Raw genomic sequence first — 19,301 nt, 5'->3', positions numbered from 1 at the left:
AAATCCCTGGGCGGTTTTCTTCCTCTCCGGCAAGTGAGTTAGGAAGGGCGCCTGTATCTTTGTAGTGACTGGTTGTATTGAAACACCATGCTCAAAGGGATATTTTTACTCATCTACCAATACTGTAGGTGCCCTTCTTTGTGAGACATTGTAAAACCTTCCTGGTCTATGTGGTTTAATCTTTGTTTGAAATTCACTGCGCGACTGAGGGACCTTAAAGATAATTGTATGTGTTGGATACAGAGATGAGGTAGTAATTCCAAAATCATGTTAAACGCTATTATTATTAAACAGAGGCCATGCAGTTTATTATTTGACTTGTTAAACAAATGTGTACTCTTGAACTTATTTAGGCTTGCCATAACAAATGGTTGAATACTTAATGACTCAAGACATTTCAGCTTTTCATTTTTAATTACTTTGTAAACATTTCAAACAACTTCATTCCACTTTGACATTATGGGGTATTGTGTGTAGGCCAGTGACCATAAATCCCATTTTAATCAATTTTAAATTCAGGCTATAGCACAACAAAATGTAAGTCAAGGGTTTGTGAATACTTTCTGAAGGCACGATATCACCCTGCTTCTGAAGTGTTCTGGTCCTTAATAGATAACCAATGGAACTGCATAGCTTACTTTTCCTTATCTGCCATTTTGTAAAGGAAGTGTGTACATCTCCCAAAGGGACTGTCTCTCTGATTTCATCATTCCTGGAAAGGCAGAGCTCACTGTTTCCTGCCATGTCAGTAGACTTCTATAATTGATTAAAGCCTCTAGATTGCTACAATATCCTTTGGTCTTAACAGCTGCAATGATGTACATGGTGCTTTGCCTCTGAAACCTAACAGAAATGAAATACAATCAACTACTGATAAATATGCATAGAGCTGGTCGTGACCGGCACTGAATTGCATGAGCATGCAGTTCTCAAGTGTGTAAATTAATTAACAAGAATGTAAACTAATTGAGAATGGAGAACAAAGTTTCCTTTCATCTGAAATGTAGACAGATATACCGTCAGGTAAGAACATAATTTCACAAGAACTAATTATCTCAAACAGTACTGCTACATTACATAGCATTCCTCCTCATGCCATGGTGCTTTTTTTGGCCAGCCTGTCTAGTGCCTGCACAGTGAACTCACTGTATCATGATTCCATTTTAATCCTTCAATAATACAAATATTTAATCTGAGCATTATTCGTGCCAATGATCTAAAGGTACATTTAAATTTAGTTCATAATCCAATAAAGTTTATTGCTGCTTAACAATACATAATCTAACACATTTTTTCTGTGTTAAATTGTAATTTATGTATAATGTGCATCAGGTTTTCTCCTGGCTTTGTATTCTTATTGTGCAATAACTTCTGGATTTATCTCATTTTGAACAGCAATGCCTTAAAGGTTCAATTCAGCCATTTTGACTTTATCAAATATTTTCTGGGTAACAATTAAGTACCTGATTTGTTTTTAAATTAAAATCATAAAAGATAAACAAATAGCTTCTTAGCAAAGAAAAACCTCTTAAACAAGACTTTTGCTAGGACTGTCTGGGAGTGGTTTGAGTGGGGAAGGGAAAACTGAAAATTAGCTGTTATTGGCAGAGAGTTTTGGAACTCTTTCTTATTGGTCTATTAACACATTTTCTGCATGTGTTACCATGAAAGGCCAAAACTCCCTCCCACCAAAACAGGCAGAAATTTCAGATGGACTTTTCAAACATCTTTTACACTAAAAGGGCATTATCATTTTCACAATTTCAGTATTAATCCAACCTCAGTAGTGTGGGGGGGGGGAATAAAATAAAATAATAAAAAAAATATATATATATATACCAAAGGAAAATCTAGTTTTTGACTGCTCTAGGCCATTAAGATAGAGATAATTGGAATGTACAAAATAAATAAATAGCTTTTGGGGTATTGGCTACTATTTCACAGAACTTGGACACAGTCCTCATACACTACATGACCAAAAGTATGTGCAAACATGCTCATTGAACATCTCACTCCAAAATCATTGGCATTAATATGGAGTTGGTCCCCCCTTTGCTGCTTTAACAGCCTCTCTTCTTCTGGGAAGGCTTTCCACTAGATGTTGGAACATTGCTGTGGGGACTTGCTTCCATTCAGCCATGAGCATTAGTGAGGTTGGGCACGGATGTTGGATGATTAGGCCTGGCTCGCATTCGGCGTTCCAATTCATCCCAAAGGTGTTCGATGGGTTTGAGGTCAGGGCTCTGTGCAGGCAAGTCAAGTTCTTCCACACCGATCTAAATAAACCATTTCTGTATGGACCTCACTTTGTGTACGGGGGCATTGTCATGCTGAAACAGGAAAGGGCCTTCCCAAACTGTTGCCACAAAATTGGAAGCACAGAATTGTCTAGAATGTCATTGTATGCTGTAGCTTTAAGATTTCCCTTCACTGTAACAAAGGTGCCTAGCCCGAAAAATGAAAAACAGCCCCAGACCATTATTCCTCCTCCACCAAACTTCACAGTTGGCATTATGCATTGGGGCAGGTAGCGTTCTCCTGGCATCTGCCAAACCCGGATTCAAGCGTGATTCATCACTCCAGAGAATGCATTTCCACTGCTCCAGAGTCCAATGGTGGTGAGCTTTACACCACTCCAGCCGAAGCTTGGCATTGCGCATGGCGATCTTGGGTTTGTGTGCGGCTGCTTGGCCATGGAAGCTCATTTCATGAAACACCTGGCCAACAGTTATTGTGCTGACGTTGCTTCCAGAGGCAGTTTGGAACTCTGTAGTGTGTGTTGCAACCGAGGACAGACAATTTTTATGCGCTACATGCTTCAGCATTCGGCGGTCCCATTCTGTGGACTACCACTTCGCGGCTGAGCTGTTGTTGCTCCTAGACGTTTCCACTTCACAATAACAGTACTTACAGTTGACTGGGGCAGCTCTAGCAGGTCAGAAATTTGTTGAACTGACTTGTTGGAAAGGTGGCATCCTATTACAGTGCCACGTTGAAAGTCACTGAGCTCTTCAGTAAGGCCATTCTAATGCCCATGTTTGTCTATGGAGATTGCATGGCTTTGTGCTCGATTTTATACACCTGTCAGCAACGGTTGTTGGCTGAAACAGCCAAATCCACTAATTTGAAGGGGTGTCCACATGCTTTTGTGTATATAGTGTACATTCCTGCTTATGAACTTAAAAGAAAAGTAAAGGCAGGTTGTAAGCTGACTGGTATGTACGAATGTTTATTGTGTTACTGTGCGTACACTAGTCTAAAACTGTGCACTATTTCAGTTTAAAACTAAATGACACAATTTTAAAGTCGATTTATTTATCTTATCTTTGAAGTGTAATCTCATTCAGCAAAATGAGCTCTGATCCACAATCAGACTAATCTGCAATCATAACATGTTTAGCTATGCATGATATTTTCTGACTCTCCAGGGGTGTAGAAATGCTCAGGCTAACACATCCTCCAGTGGCAGCAGTAGCCACAACTGGCCCATCTCTGGCCTGCGCTGGGTGGGAGCCTCCAAGGAGCTCCTGCATGGGGGCCTCAACCTGTTCCCCGTTAATGACAGCGTGAGGGGACGCTGCTCCAGTCCAGAGAAGGATGCTGAGCAGATCGAGGAGGAACAGCTTGAAGAAGTGAGCGTATTCTTCCATTGACCTCATGTGTCTCATTTGTTGTCTTTGATTTACTTTAGATTTTGAGGTCTCACTTTTTTGACGTCCCACTTATTGGGTATATTTTTTTTTCCGTCTCCAGATGTCAAGATCAAAAGGTTGTACTTATAAGCTGCTGAAAGCTACAGATTGCAACTTTTTCCTTTCTCTCCCTCTTCCTTCTCTTCCTCCCTTCTCCCAGGATGGTTCTGTCCATTTCTCTGAGGGAGAGGGGATGCCTAGGAGGTTCAGGCATGACAGAGGAGACATCCAGGAGGACAGGAAACTGCAGCGATGCAGAGCTCAGCAAGCAGGGCCCAGTCCCCAGTCCCCCCCACATAGCACTGAAAACCTTGCTAGCTCCGGGAAACAGGTCCAAGCTGGGGCTGCCGACAGGACCTCGTCACACAAATCAGTCATCTCCAAAGTGCCCTTAAGAGTAAATCTGCACGCCCTATGATATAATGTATTCAATTTGTTTTTCAAACTTCAGTTCCTACTAGTGCTACAATGCAAGTCCCATGGTATAAAAGCTTTGTGGTAGAGGTGTACTATAATTTTTCATTTGTATGCAGGCCAAGTTCTTTTTGTAGGTCGCTCTGTTGAGATACAGGCCCATTTGTTCTCTAATTGTGTTTTTTCCCACTTAGCTACAGATCAAAGTTTGCGGCCAGAGGGGCAGTCTGGGAATCAGCATTGCAGGAGGGAAGGGCTCTCTGCCTTACAAGGAGCGTGATGAGGTCAGCCTTATCGCAGGAGCAGCAGAGCTGTCAGACTTGATGCAGCACTGCTGCAACTCCAATCGAAGCACCACCTCCTGCATGATAACGATAGCTAATAATAATATCTGTGGAGTGGCATTTATAAATGGCAGGAATGTTAGCCAGCAGTAATATAGCTGAATATGTATTTAAGCAGTTGATATTACATTTCAGTGGTAGCTCTCAGCTGACTTATTTAAGAAGCATGAGAGATCCAGACAAATCCAGATTCAGATTATTGGAGGCGCAGTGAAACCACAGTTGATTAAAACAATTCCCTTGATCATGTTCACCATTTAAATGCCAGTTGTTGTACTTCTACTAGTGTATATTTTCTTTTTTCAGGGCATTTTTATTTCCAGAGTGTCGAAAGGAGGGCCATCAGAAAAGGCGGGGGTCCACATTGGAGACAGAGTACTGGAGGTTGGACCCAAACATCCTTCCATGTTTATAGTCCCTGTAGTTTTAGCCGATCTGATTGTTTACATGTAGGTCTTATGACTGCCATATGATAAATCACCAGCCTACATCCCAGCCTACATTTCCATACCCAACTACAACTTTTTCCGTCAAGATAGAACTGCCTAAGGGGGAGGAGTTGCAATCTACTGCAGGGATAGCCTGCAAAGTTCTGTCATACTTTCCAGGTCTATACCCAAACAGTTCGAACTTCTAATTTTAAAAATTAATCTCTCCAGAAATAAGTCTCTCACTGTTGACGCCTGCTATCGACCCCCCTCCGCTCCCAGCTGTGCCCTGGACACCATTTGTGAATTGATCGCCCCCCATCTAGCCTCAGAGTTCGTTCTGTTAGGTGACCTAAACTGGAATATGCTTAACACCCCGGCAGTCCTACAATCTAAGCTAGATGCCCTCAATCTCACACAAATCATCAAGGAACCCACCAGGTACAACCCTAAATCCGTAAACATGTACACCCTCATAGACATTATCCTGAACAACTTGCCCTCCAAATACACCTCTGCTGTTTTCAATCAGGATCACTGCCTCATTGCCTGTATCCGCTATGGGTCTGCGCTCAAACGACCACCCATCATCACTGTCAAACGCTCCCTAAAACACTTCTGCGAGCAGGCCTTTCTAATCGACCTGGCCCGGGTATCCTGGAAGGATATTGACCTCATCCTGTCAGTCGAGGATGCCTGGTCATTCTTTAAAAGTAATTTCCTCACCATCTTAGATAAGCATGCCCCGTTAAAAAATGCAGAACTAAGAACAGATATAGCCCTTGGTTCACTCCAGACCTGACTGCCCTTGACCAGCACAAAAACATCCTGTGGCGGACTGCAATAGCATCGAAAAGTCCCCGCGATATGCAACTGTTCAGGGAAGTCAGGAACCAATACACGCAGTCAGTCAAGAAAGCAAAGGCTAGCTTTTTCGAGCAGAAATTTGCATCCTGTAGCTCTAACTCCAAAAAGTTTTGGGACACTGTAAAGTCCATGGAGAACAAGAGCACCTCCTCCAAGCTGCCCACTGCACTGAGGCTAGGTAACACGGTCACCACCGATAAATCCATGATAATCGAAAATTTCAATAAGCATTTCTCAACGGCTGGCCATGCCTTCCTCCTAGCTACTCCAACCCCGGCCAACAGCTCCCCCCCCCCCCCCCCCCCCCCCCCCCCCCGCAGCTACTCGCCCAAGCCTCCCCAGTTTCTTCTTCACCCAAATCCAGATAGTTAATGTTCTGAAAGAGCTGCAAAACCTGGACCGGTAAAAATCAGCTGGGCTCGACAATCTGGACCCTCTCTTTCTAAAACTATACGCCGCCATTGTTGCAACCCCTATTACCAGCCTGTTCAACCTCTCTTTCGTATCGTCCGAGATCCCTAAAGATTGGAAAGCTGCCGCGGTCATCCCCCTCTTCAAAGGGGGTGACACCCTAGACCCAAACTGTTACAGACCTATTTCCATCCTGCCCTGCCTATCTAAAGTCTTCGAAAGCCAAGTTAATAAACAGATCACTGACCATTTCAAATCCCACCGTACCTTCTCTGCTGTGCAATCCGGTTTCTGAGCCGGTCACGGGTGCACCTCAGCCACGCTCAAGGTACTAAACGATATCATAACTGCCATCGATAAAAGACACTACTGTACAGCGGTCTTCATCGACCTGGCCAAGGCTTTCGACTCTGTCAATCACCGTATTCTTATCGGCAGACTCAATAGCCTTTGTTTTTCTAATGACTGCCTCACCTGGTTCACCAACTACTTTGCAGACAGAGTTCAGTGTGTCAAATCGGAGGGCATGTTGTCCGGACCTCTGGCAGTCTCTATGGGGGTACCACAGGGTTCAACTCTCGGTCCAACTCTTTTCTCTGTATATATCAATGATGTCGCTCTTGCTGCAGGTGACTCCCTGATCCACCTCTACGCAGACGACACCATTCTGTATACTTCTGGCCCTTCCTTGGACACTGTGCTAACAAACCTACAAACGAGCTTCAATGCCATACAACACTCCTTCCGTGGCCTCCAACTGCTCTTAAAAGCTAGTAAAACCAAATGCATGCTTTTCAACCGTTCGCTGCCCGCACCTGCCCGCCTGACTAGCATCACCACCCTGGACAGTTCCGACCTAGAATATGTGGACAACTATAAATACCTAGGTGTCTGGTTAGACTGTAAACTCTCCTTCCAGACTCATATTAAACATCTCCAATCCAAAATCAAATCTAGAATCGGCTTTCTATTTCGCAACAAAGCCTCCTTCACTCACGCTGCCAAACTTACCCTAGTAAAACTGACTATCCTACCGATCCTCGACTTCGGCGATGTCATCTACAAAATAGCTTCCATTACTCTACTCAGCAAACTGGAAGCAGTCTATCACAGTGCCATCCGTTTTGTTACCAAATCACCTTATACCACCCACCACTGCGACCTGTATGCTCTAGTCGGCTGGCCCTTGCTACATATTCGTCGCCAGACCCACTGGCTCCAGGTCATCTATAAGTCTATGCTAGGGAAAGCTCCGCCTTATCTCAGTTCACTGGTCACGATAACAACGCCCACCCGTAGCACACGTTCCAGCAGGTATATCTCACTGATCATCCCCAAAGCCAACACCTCATTTGGCCGCCCTTCCTTCCAGTTCTCTGCTGCCAGTGACTGGAACGAATTGCAAAAATCGCTGAAGTTGGAGACTTTTATTTCCCTCCCCAACTTTAAACATCAGCTACCTGAGCTGCTAACCGGTCTCTGCAGCTGTACATAGTCCATCTGTAAATAGCCCACCCAATCTACCTACCTCATCCCCATACTGTTTTTATTTTATTTACTTTTCTGCTCTTTTGCAGACCAGTATTTCTACTTGCACATCATCATATGCTCATGTATCACTCCAGTGTTAATCTGCTAAATTGTAATTATTTGCTCATATGACCTATTTATTGTCTACCTCCTCATGCCTTTTGCACACACTGTATATAGACTTTCTTTTTTTTCTACTGTGTCATTGGCTTGTTTATTGTTTACTCCATGTGTAACTCTGTGTTGTCTGTGTCACACTGCTTTGCCTTATCTTGGCCAGGTCACAGTTGTAAATGAGAACTTGTTCTCAACTAGCCTACCTGGTTAAATAAAGGTGAAATAAAAAAAGAAAAATCCCCTCCATACCAGGCTTAGTAAAAAAGGCCATTGCCATTCACCTCCTGGCCAGCGGAGGGTGCCATTAGATGGACACAAATGCATAAACTGTTGGCTGCAGTGTTAGACAGCCTCTTTTTCTGCATGTATAGGCTACTGTTACAACAGAGTTATGCTGTTTGTTGAACAAAAAATATTTTGCTCTAAAAGCAAGTATACAAAAATATCTATATCTAGAGAGTAGATATCAGTATATGAGTGATATTGGTCAAAGAATTGACCTTTCATTGGCACTACAAATGAAATGTCAAATTCTTAGACCAAATGTGGATATGAATGAGCTATTGTGGGCCCATATATATACCTGTTTATTTTCAGTGAATGCACATTTTGATGTGATAGCTTCTATTACCCACCCTTGACCCCTGCTTCTACTTTCGTTGGCATCCAACCGGATCATTTGTCACTTGTCCATCCAGGTCAATGGCCTGGACATGCAGGAGGTCAGCCACCATGAGGCTGTCACTGTCCTGAGGAATGCTGGGAGCTGCATCAAGATGAAAGTCATGAGGGAGAGGGCTATTCCGCGCCTCGACGCCTGCCGGGCCCAGCAGGAAAGCACTGTTGCCGTCACCGCAGAGACGGACATTCTCATGAGCTGGCAGCTTGTTGACCTGGAGGATGGACGCCAGCGACCCAAGGCCAAGCAGCCAGGTTCGGAGCCCTCTGTGGATTGTGACCTGACCAAGAGGATTGAGGCTGGAATCTGTAACGGCAATGGAGGGGTGAGTGGAGTTGACCACTAATGGCTCTAACTATAATTGTGTTGACAAAGAAAGGTGAGGCAGAACAGAATCATTTTGGGTTGGATATTTCACAGGTTTCAGAAAATCCTCAAGATGTCCTTTTAAAATGTCTCCATTATTATACTGTCTTGTTTTCTCTGAACATTCTCTCCATCTAGGTTATGGTTTTCATTATTGTTCATGTCTTTGGTTCTTTTCAGTCTGATCTGCAGAGCGATCTTAATTGGTCCTTCTTGAAACGAGAACCGGAGGTCTCGTTTAAAAGCAATGCACTTCAAGTGGTGAAAAATACCATGACGGTAAGCAAAAGGATCTTCTCAGGGGTCAAACATTTTTCCTTTCCTCACCCCCTCTCCTTTATCTGCACTAGTCTGAAAAACTGACAAGGTGGAAGCTCATCATTAGGCTGGTTTTCACCTGGTCAAGTCTTTAACAAGCAGTCCAGTTAATGGGAAGGAGACGAAGGCAGGACAGATTATGCTATATTTTTTTAAAGAGCCTCAAGACTTTCTGATGCACATAGCTGTGGGAAGTAGGGGTGCTGGGGGGTGCTGTAACACCCCCTAATAAATGTAAATAATCTTGCCAAAATGTGTCAATAAATACTTTCCACAAAATTATATTACTCCTGTCTGAACAGCCATTAAGAAAAAGAAAATACTACACCAGAGAGCGTAATTCAGCTACAGAGGATCAATAGCTTCTAAAATTCTGTGGATTAAGTTTTATCACAAACACTTAGTCGGTAAGGCCACAATTTGGGCAGTACGAGCGCTAAATGTTGAACAGCTTGTTGCATTGTGGCCATAGACACAATCCACGCAATGATTTTGGAACCTCTAACCCTGGCACTGACTGTTAAACTGATGGGTACACTAGCAATAGCTGCCAGTCCTGACTTGAATGGGAACTGCCATCTATGGATTATATTTGTATGGCTGTCAGTTTTCCCTTCACACATTTCAAAATACAATAGCGAGAAAAACGTAGACCTACTGTTTGGAAAGCAAATGTCTACGAATCTGTCAATTCTCAACAACCTTTGAGCGATTCTAAGTGAACAGCACTGTTTTTCAAAGTAGCTTATCTTGAGATATTGGAACAAGTGAAAGTTTATTTGTAGCATACTATATACAGTATATATCAGGGTGTCCGATAGGAGAATTTGGTGCCAGACAAGTGACTGGGAAGAAGAAAATGTATCAGACATTTGAGAAATTGACCAGTCCTGCATATGCATCGGGTGCGTAACCCTTTATTTGGCGTACATCCACGCCGCCAGCGCCATCGATAAACAAGTCATATTGGCCAATAAGCCACATTGACATGTCCTTAAAAACAGCCTATAACAAATTTACAGCAAAACGATTTCTTGTTTCGATTGCGGCCATTCTGACCTTGCGCAAGTCAGTTAACCCCCCAAAATAACTGCTCCCTGGGCGCCGATGACGTGGAAGTTGATTAAAGCACCCCCTCTCTGATTCAGAGGGGTTGGGTTAAATGCGGAAGACGTATTCAGTTGTGCAACTGACTAGGAATGCCCTTTCCCTGACCCTTTTGTTTGTTTTTACATTCCTAAAACAATAATTGTCCACCTCATGGTTCAGCTGTCAGAGATTTGAGCACTAAATGCATCAGGGCATTACATACATAGGCCTATAGGCTTAGGCATCCGCTGTATGATATTCATCTAAAAAAAGAATATATATATAACCCACAAATGCTGATGCTCCAGATACTCAACTAGTCTAAAGAAGCCCAGTTCTATTGCTTCTTTAATCAGCACAACATAATTGCAAAATGGTTTTCTAATGATCAATTAGCCTGGTTGCTGATAATGGGCCTCTGTACGACTATGTAGATATTCCATTAAAACCGTCCGTTTCCAGCTACAATAGTCATTTACAACATTAACAATGTCTACACTGTATTTCTTATCAGTTTGATGTTATTTTAATGGACAAAAAATGTGCTTTTCTTTCAAAAACAAGGACATTTTTAAGTGACCCCAAACTTTTGAATGGTAGCATATATAAATAAAGGAAGAGAGGCTTATGCCTAACCCCAGAGATATGCAACGACACCTGCATGCATTTCTTAATCCATGTCAGATAGGCTACAGGATCTGCTATACAGATATAGGCATGAAGGAGGCTAATTTGTTATTTTTCAATCAAAATATTATATTGTTAGATTAGAGGAATAACTCTGGTAGTCCTCAAACATTCTTCTTCACCTCAAGTTCAACTGTCGGAGTCAGTTGGAGGGCAAGTGTGCTCTGTCTTCATATCATAGGCCTGCAGTATAATAGGCTAATAGCCACACCATACCAAACCTTCACAAAAGTTTCTAAACTTTATTAGGGTAATATCAAAAGTAAGTCAAGCCGTTGTTCATAGTGAAAATACGAGCAGGATATTATATTGCGGCAACACAACATTACAGTTGAAACTTCATTTGGCCAAAGAAAATGTCCCAACAGAATGAAACAAAACACGTTTTGCTTATTTAGATTATTAAGTAGGCCTTCAATAATAACAATGATATACAAATAATAATAAATACAAAAAATGGTATCCTACCTGAATAGTGAGTCACACAGTAGCCCGCATTTGGCCATTTGTGTGGTATTAAAAAATATTCTGCTAATGTTGTCGATCATGTAAATTACGTAGAATTGGATGAAATGCGTTTAAAAAATGCACAAAAAAATCCAGACCCTTCTAAAAAAAAATTACAAAAAATGTCTGCTGAGCTGCATGCCCACCCCTTCCAGCATCTCCCATCTCAAAACATCTTCCCACCGCGGCTATGCTGATGCAATCTTTGCAACTCGTCAGTCATCTCAGTGTCCCTTAGATGTACACTCTTGTTGAATAATTCATAATTTACAGTATTAGCACTATCAAACGCCCTTAACGGGATTCTTCACTTCAAATGTTTGTCAGATGTGTTCTAAGCTCATAAGTGGTGTAATATCAAGTTTAGGTCATGTCTCACACCATCTGTTGTTTAGATCCAACTATAGTATACCTCAACCCCAGATGAAACGAAAAGATACACACCGTCAAATTTCCACATTTTATTCAGTGTGTCTTTTCCATTCATTTGGGATTGGGGTGTAAATTTAGACAACAGATAGTCAGATGTGGACTCATCACAACAATTGTGAAATGTCAGTATGCCTTCAAACTAACTCATTTTATTTCCCACTCATTAATGTTCAATTTCTGGGCAATTTCCTGCTAGATACCTCGGATTATCCTCACCCACCCCTCTACCTCAGACGAGGATGTAGAGCCCTTGACACAGGACCCTGACAGTGAGGCATTAGAGGACTTTGAAGATCCTGACAGCCACATCCACTCTGAGTGCTTTAACAGTGCTTTCTATCCCCCCTGACCACATGCCTAAAGTTTGCAATGTTGAAAACAACTGACTTGTTATACACAATCCACTGGGCACAGATGTCAGTTCAACGTGTAGTTTTGATTTACATTTGGTTGAGATGTCAAATCAACAAAAAATGTCACCATGTCATTGGATTTAGGTTAAAATTTGGGTGAAAAAAATACGAAATTCCCTTACGTTGATGACTTTTTCCAATCAGTTTTCCACGTTGATTAAACGTCAACATATTACATTTTTTTGGTTGAAATTATGTGGGAACTGTCTTTCTCCTGTCTTTTGTATAGATTGACTTGTTTTAAAAAATTATATTCCAGCTAAAGATTTGTTTACGTGATTAAGAAACTAGTAAAAATGGCTGTTGTCCTTGCACTGCTATTTTGGGATGATTTACACCACTGTTTTGTTGAATTAATGTTGATGGCTGCTACAGTAAATGGTAAGACCATGGCAAGAATTAACTCATTGTACAATGGGAGTCTTTGTTTTGGCACAACAATAGACTTGTTTTGCATTGCATCAGCCATGTGGGAGACCAACCACAATGAATCAAGACAAAAAGAGTATTGTTACACTCCAGCTTCTCTGTCTCTGAAAGGGAGATTCACAAAACAAAGGACAGTTATTCAGAGGAAAAATATCTGTACGACACATAAAATCTGTTGTGCACTTTCAATTTAGAAGTTTGTGTTCAGTTGGGCAAAGTGTTATTCTTCCAGCTACCTCTACTAATGAGCCACTGAAGCAGATGTTTTGGCAAATGGTATGCCCCCCTAGCCACGAGAGAGAGATGTCCTTTTACTCTCCCCAGTAGGAGCTTAGATAACATGTCACATGCCTGGAGTGACTATACAGTGGGTGTGACAGTCCTTGCCGAGGCTCTGGAGACAGTCTGAACCCTGGCCCCCTTCTCCTAACACCTGCAACCCAATGCTGTCTTTTCACCTGGTGGAAATATTTCTAATGTATGAAAGGCCAATGAGTCTAGATGTCATAACCTAGTATCTTAATACTTCTATACTTGTCTGAGTCACTCGGAAAGGAGTCTTTCATGTAGTAGTTGTGGTGATGTCTTAAAATGTACTTTGAATTAAGAGAGTGTGATGTTGTTAAGGAGAGATAGAAAATCAATTGATTTCACACTTCTCAGGTTTGATGCCTCGCCAATGCCTTTGGTATTCTCACCTCCATGTGTACACGATGGCCACTTCTAATGTTATTTTTTGAAAATTGTGTATGAAGACTCTCGCCTGAGAGAATATTCTTGCTTACTCTTCAGTCCATGCTGAAAAGCACCAATGTTCCTCAGTTTAGATCAGGTTATGATGTCAGTTGCGACAGAAATCATTCTAGGCAGCAAAGCAATAAACCTCAGTCTTCCTTGACATTATTCCATCAAGTCTCCACTGTCGCTGAAAGGTAGCATTGGTATACCAGCAGAGGAGAGGCTTATTGTGGAAATAATGAAAGATTTCTGTTGTGCCCACATTTTCTGCAAGACTCTTAGCCAGAGTTTTTAGTTCTGCATTGCCTCTGAATAATGATACCTTGTTTACTGATTCCAATCTGTGTAAAATCAAAGAAAGAATTGTACTTAACCGGTTACCTGCTACTGTACTAGAATGTGGAACACTTTAGACCTCACTTTCCTTGTATGATATTATTTTATTTTGATGTTCATTCTCACCATTCTTATATTGCCAAATACTTAATTTCTCAATAAAAAGTTATCTGAAAGTTTTGTTTTGCAAACTTTTTTTAAAGCTCTGTATTTTTCCAAGTTAGAGGTAAGTGCAACTCACAAGGGTGTACATGTACAAATGACACAGCTACACATTTATGTTCCTTGTTTGAAAGGGACATTTTATTTGACCTATGATTAGTTTCTGCTGTGCCGGTGCACGTCTTGTATTCCATTGGCCACAACAGCTTGGTATTCCCAGCTAGTCTGCAGGATGCTCAATACTCTGCTCGAATAGCTGGAGTGTTTGCGGAGCAAGGTTACGACCTCCGGCGTGCCCACCTTTTTACCTTGTCTTCCACACACACTTTACATGTTTTAAAAAATGTGTGAGGGTTTTGACTCAATTTCTGCAAAGCTGTACATTAAATAAACTTGTAAGGGTGGTGCTCCCTGACTTAAATGTAAGATTGGCATTTCTTCAAAGAAAGCTGTCATTTCTACTGTATATAAACAGATGGCAGAATATCATATTACTACAGATTATGTGTGGGTTTTCTATTGGATTTAGACGTTATGTAATTACATCTGTTGAAGTGAAAATATACTGAATCTGGTTTAGTGAAACTGTCTTGGGTAGGGTGGAGAAGCTAGCAGGTGTTTTAATAAATTGTTAAGGTATGAGTCCTGAGACTGATGGGTATAGCAGTGCAAAATAATTATTGCCAGAAAGTTTACAAATTTGATGATAGATCATGTTATTGTTCAATAATTATTGGTTTAATACATTGTGTCATACATTTTTCATTCTCACAGAGATGCAAGAAAGGCCTATCGAGCAGCACAATGACTGATATGTCGAGCAGCACGATGATATGTCTGGACAGACGCTGACTGATGACACCACAAGGGAAGTAAGGGCTGAGACAGAGCTCTGATGTTTTTGTTCACATTTCTTGGAAACACAGCTATAGAAAGAATGAAGGTCTGCACTCAGCAATTTGAAGTGGAAGAAAATGTTATCCATATTTCTCAGAAAATACACACCACAATACATCAAAATGCAATGGAGTGAGGGATAGCCTGTTGGTCAAGGTTATTCCCTAGTGTTCCTTCTGGCAGAAGCAGGTTGCTGTGCATTCATAGCTTTGCCATGGTGCAGAGAACATCTACACAGCCACATACACAAGAAAACTTAAATTACTACTGGGTTGGGTTGATATTTGCTGACACTAACATATCACTTTCTTTAGAATCAAGAAAGTCAAAAACGTATCGCTTAAATTCATTTGGAACTAAATAATGTAGATGACTGGTTCAAAGCAAATAAGTTGTCCCTAAATGTTAAAAAATAATTATAATTATATTCCAATTCAAACTAAACCTTTTCCCTGTTTCTTTTCTATCTCTTTTCAAATTCAGGTTAATAATATTTGCCTAGAACTGCCACTGATCTGAACACCCCTTTTCTGTATCAGATTAGGGCAAATTTTCCATCACTTACAGAAGTCCGTTTTTATGGAACAGTCTCTCAAACCACCTCAATAACTAAAACAACTTCAACTCCTTCAAATACAAAATGAAAAAAATATCTACTGGATATTCCATACAATGACTCATCCCAATAATCGTCTGCTGATCTGTCAATGTTGATTAAGCATTTGACCGGAATCTAATTTATTTTTATCCCTGATCCATCATGTTTTTCTTTGGGTAAATCCCCAACTATTTGCTTCTCTGTTTTAATAATCATGATATCATTTTTTGTTTTGTTAAATAAATATTTGAAACTTGCCCTTACAAGCCCCTCAGGTAGTTTTTTTGTTGTTTACCTCTCCTGCACATGCACTTTTCACTTGGCTTTTAAACTCACATTGGTCACGTTCTCCTGCTCAGACGTTGCATGCATCAACCAATGGTTGTGTGCCACGTCATTGACTGTGCAGTCGGGCACCAGATTGCTTTAACATGATGGGGTTAGCTGATGCGTAAAATACCTATCCAGGCATTGTAAGATCTGGCAGGCGTCAGCAACCTGCATGCGCCCCTTGTCTTGTATTTTCTTGTGTGCAAAAAAAAAAATATAAATGTCTACATGTGGCTCAAAAGACAAAACCAATCAAAAACTGGATTCCTGGAAGAAAAGAAATCCCGCAAAGCGAAAGAGCTTGTTTACAATTCATCAGTTGTTTATTTTGGTTTACACTGGTTTTTGTTGAGTACTCCCAATATATTACATAATTATTTGTATGCTACAAGAAAAAAGTATGTTTTTTGACTGAATACAGGCAGGGTTTGTCCCAGACACAGAAATTAGTTCAGGTAGGAGTAGAAATTACCTCAGTGCAGTGAAATACACCAATCATATACACTACCTATCAAAGGTTTGGGGTCACCTAGAAATGTCCTTGTTTTTGAAAGAAAGCGCTTTTTTGTCCACTAAAATAACATCAAATTGATCAGAAATAGTGTAGACATTTTAATGTTGTAAATGACTATTGTAGCTGGAAGTGGCTGATTTATTTAGATTTTTTTTAATGGAATGTGTACAGAGACCCATTTATCAGCAACCATCACTCTGGTGTTCCAATGGCACGTTGTGTTAGCTAATCCAAGTTTATCATTTTAAAAGCCTAATTTATCATTAGAAAACCCTTTTGCAATTATGTTAGCACAGCTGAAAACTGTTGTGCTGATTTAAAGAAGCAATAAAACTGGCCTTTAGACTTGTTGAGTATCTGGAGCATCGGCATTTGTGCGTTCGATTACAGGCTCAAAATGGCCAGAAACAAAGTACTTTCTTCTGAAACTCGTCAGCATATTCTTGTTCTGAGAAATGAAGACTATGCCATGCGAGAAACTGCCAAGTAACTGAAGATCTTGTACAATGATGTGTACTCCTCCCTTCACAGAACAGTGCAAACTGGCTCTAACTAGAATAGAAAGAGGAGTGGGAGGCCCTGGTGCACAACTGAGCAAGAGGACAAGTACATTAGAGTGTCTAGTTTGAGAAACAGACGCCTCAAGTCCTCAACGGGCAGCTTCATTAAATAGTACCTGCAAAACACCAGTCTCAACGTCAACAGTGAAGAGGCGACTCTGGGATGCTGGCCTTCTAGGCAGAATTTCTCTGTCCAGTGTCTGTGTTCTTTTGCCCATCTTAATCTTTTGTTTTTATTGGCCAGTCTGAGATATGGCTTTTTCTTTCCAACTCTGCCTAGAAGGCCAGCATTCCAGAGTTACCTGTTATGCCTTAGACCCCCCTCCCCCCAACACCGTGTACAGTATATTTGGTGAAAGATAAAAATCCAACCAAAATCGTAGCTGAGAGAATCACTTAGTGATTTTGAAATGATACACTATGATACAACACTGTCTGCTGACATCTGGCATTGCACATGTAAACACAATTACTATGACAGAAGGGGCAGGCTGGCCAGCTCTCTTGTTAGTAGATGTACAAATTATCTGACATTTAGCAGACGCTTTTATCCAAAGCGTCTTAGTCATATTTTACATATGCGTGGTCCGGGAATTGAACTCCCTACCCTGGTGTTTCAAGCACCATGCTCTACCAACTGAGCTACAGAGGATATACAGTACACACTTCTTCCTCTCGTTATATTGTAGTCCCAGTCCCAGACAGGGGGAGGGAAATTATTGGGCAGAGGTGGACAGGGACAGCTGTGACAGGAATGAGGAATGTGACACGCTCAAGGGCTTAAACTCCACTCCCAAGGTCTGCTTTCATTGGCTGGTCAGGAGTGAGATGGACTGGCCGGGTGGGGGAGGGCACATTTTAAAGCCTAGTCTACTCCCGAACAGATAATTAACTTGTTTTGAGCCACCTGATGAGTCATTTTTCGGAGACACTCAGAATACTCAGTCAGGAGCAACAGTCTGCTGTCTTGATTTACTGTCAGATTTCAGGTGGATTTGACTTGTCATGGGTAGACGAACAGGTCTGCTCCGTCTGCTCTCTTTACTGCCGAATAAACTAAACCAGTTATACTGCAGATTCACCCCCCCATCATCATCTACCACCAACCCCCCACTGTCTTCCCTCCCTCCCCTACTCCTCCACAGGCTCTTCTCCCCTCTGTCCCAATAGAGTTCACCAGCTTGTAGTCCTAATACCAAGACATTATTTACCTCTGGTTCGTTCAGCCATCCCTATGGGGAAATTAATGGCGAAAGAATTGAGTTTTGGGATAAACGCAGAAAATAAGGTCTGAGGTTAACACAGGCTTATGAGATCTTATACGTTTTGTTATATGAGATATCAGTCAGTTAACATGACTTTTGTGAATTAGGAAGCCTTTATGTGCTTTTTAAAAAAAAAGAGAAATGTTTCAAAATTCACAAAAATGACGTTAGCTGATGAAGATTATCTCATAGAACAAAACATATAAGATCTACGCCTGTGTTTACCACATACCTTATTTTCGGTATTTAAACAAAATCCTTAAAAAAACACAATTTCCCCGTAGGCTTTGTCCAAGTTAGTGCCTACAAAAAGACACTATTACTATTTCTCTCTATGCCAAAAATAATAAATCATGTAATTTCTAAACGGTTCACCCGATATGGATGAAAATACCTTCAAATGAAAGCTGATAGTCTGCTTTACTTTACTTTCAAACCCAAACTTTTGGACTATAGAGCCAAAAGAAGAAAAAGTGCTTCAATATCTAAATAATTACAGAGGGCACTGAAATTAATATCATAGGCCTAATAGTACTGTAGAGCTCTTTTTACTTGCGCACAACATAGCTGGATTGCCCCGTCCTGCCCCTAGGGGTCCACGGCCCTGCAGCGCCCCAACCCAACACATCCCACTCAGCTTTAGGATCTTAGTGAAACATTCATTATTGGTTTCAGGTGTGTTAGGCCAAGGCCAGAGTGACAACAAACAGTACGGCAGACCTCTAGGGCCAGGACTAAGCAGCCCAGCAGCTAAGGATATTTAATAGGTATTGTCGTGGAATATTGCCTCAGAAATATAACACTCTTACGAGAACTTGTGAATTCAATATAGACTTTAATACAGAGTAGCAAAGCCGAGCCCCTCCATGGAAGGACCCTATTACACACGTAACAGAGCCGAGCCCCTCCATGAAAAATACTAAATTCTCCAAACACAGACTTCTGATTTTAGTCTTTCTCGTCTTTACATAGCACATATAGTCAGTCCTTGTATGTACATGAACAACTCCTATTGGCCTTATAGTTCTCCCATTATCTTTTCATCTCAGTTCTTGCTTGTTTACGCCCACATCTGACAGCTGTATAGGTTATAATGGTAGCAGGGCCTGGTCATATATGTTCCATTCCTTATATGGCTATTCTGTCTTGGCTCTTCAAAGTGTACAGCCTAAATGCTG

The 19,301-nt window shown here is 41.4% G+C and overlaps 1 protein-coding gene across 1 annotated transcript; it reads left to right on the top strand.

Annotated features, from left to right (window-relative positions):
• The first annotated feature begins 1,849 nt into the window (after nucleotides 1-1,849).
• On the top strand, nucleotides 1,850-13,966 carry LOC106612641 (protein scribble homolog). Its single transcript, XM_082977173.1, has 6 exons — nucleotides 1,850-4,089; nucleotides 4,301-4,390; nucleotides 4,757-4,834; nucleotides 8,502-8,807; nucleotides 9,029-9,127; nucleotides 12,078-13,966. The coding sequence occupies exons 1-6, from the start codon at nucleotides 3,754-3,756 to the stop codon at nucleotides 12,228-12,230; spliced, it is 1,062 nt and encodes a 353-aa protein (XP_082833299.1). The 5' UTR covers nucleotides 1,850-3,753; the 3' UTR covers nucleotides 12,231-13,966.
• The last annotated feature ends 5,335 nt before the right edge of the window (nucleotides 13,967-19,301 follow it).

This window comes from Salmo salar, chromosome 01 (assembly GCF_965601325.2).
Source record: "Salmo salar chromosome 01, fSalSal1, whole genome shotgun sequence".
In the NCBI taxonomy this organism is placed as follows: Eukaryota; Metazoa; Chordata; class Actinopteri; order Salmoniformes; family Salmonidae; genus Salmo; species Salmo salar.
Note: the sequence above shows the minus strand (reverse complement) of the source record. Positions and strands in the feature narration are given on the sequence as shown.

Excerpts from the sequence above, each read along its gene's own strand:
- LOC106612641 (XM_082977173.1), top strand. The coding sequence starts at position 3,754 with ATGTCAAGATCAAAAGGTTGTACTTATAAGCTGCTGAAAGCTACAGAT. Across the intron at positions 4,090-4,300 it reads TCTCCAAAGTGCCCTTAAGA|CTACAGATCAAAGTTTGCGG; the intron begins GTAAATCTGCAC and ends TTTCCCACTTAG. Across the intron at positions 4,391-4,756 it reads CTTACAAGGAGCGTGATGAG|GGCATTTTTATTTCCAGAGT; the intron begins GTCAGCCTTATC and ends TTCTTTTTTCAG.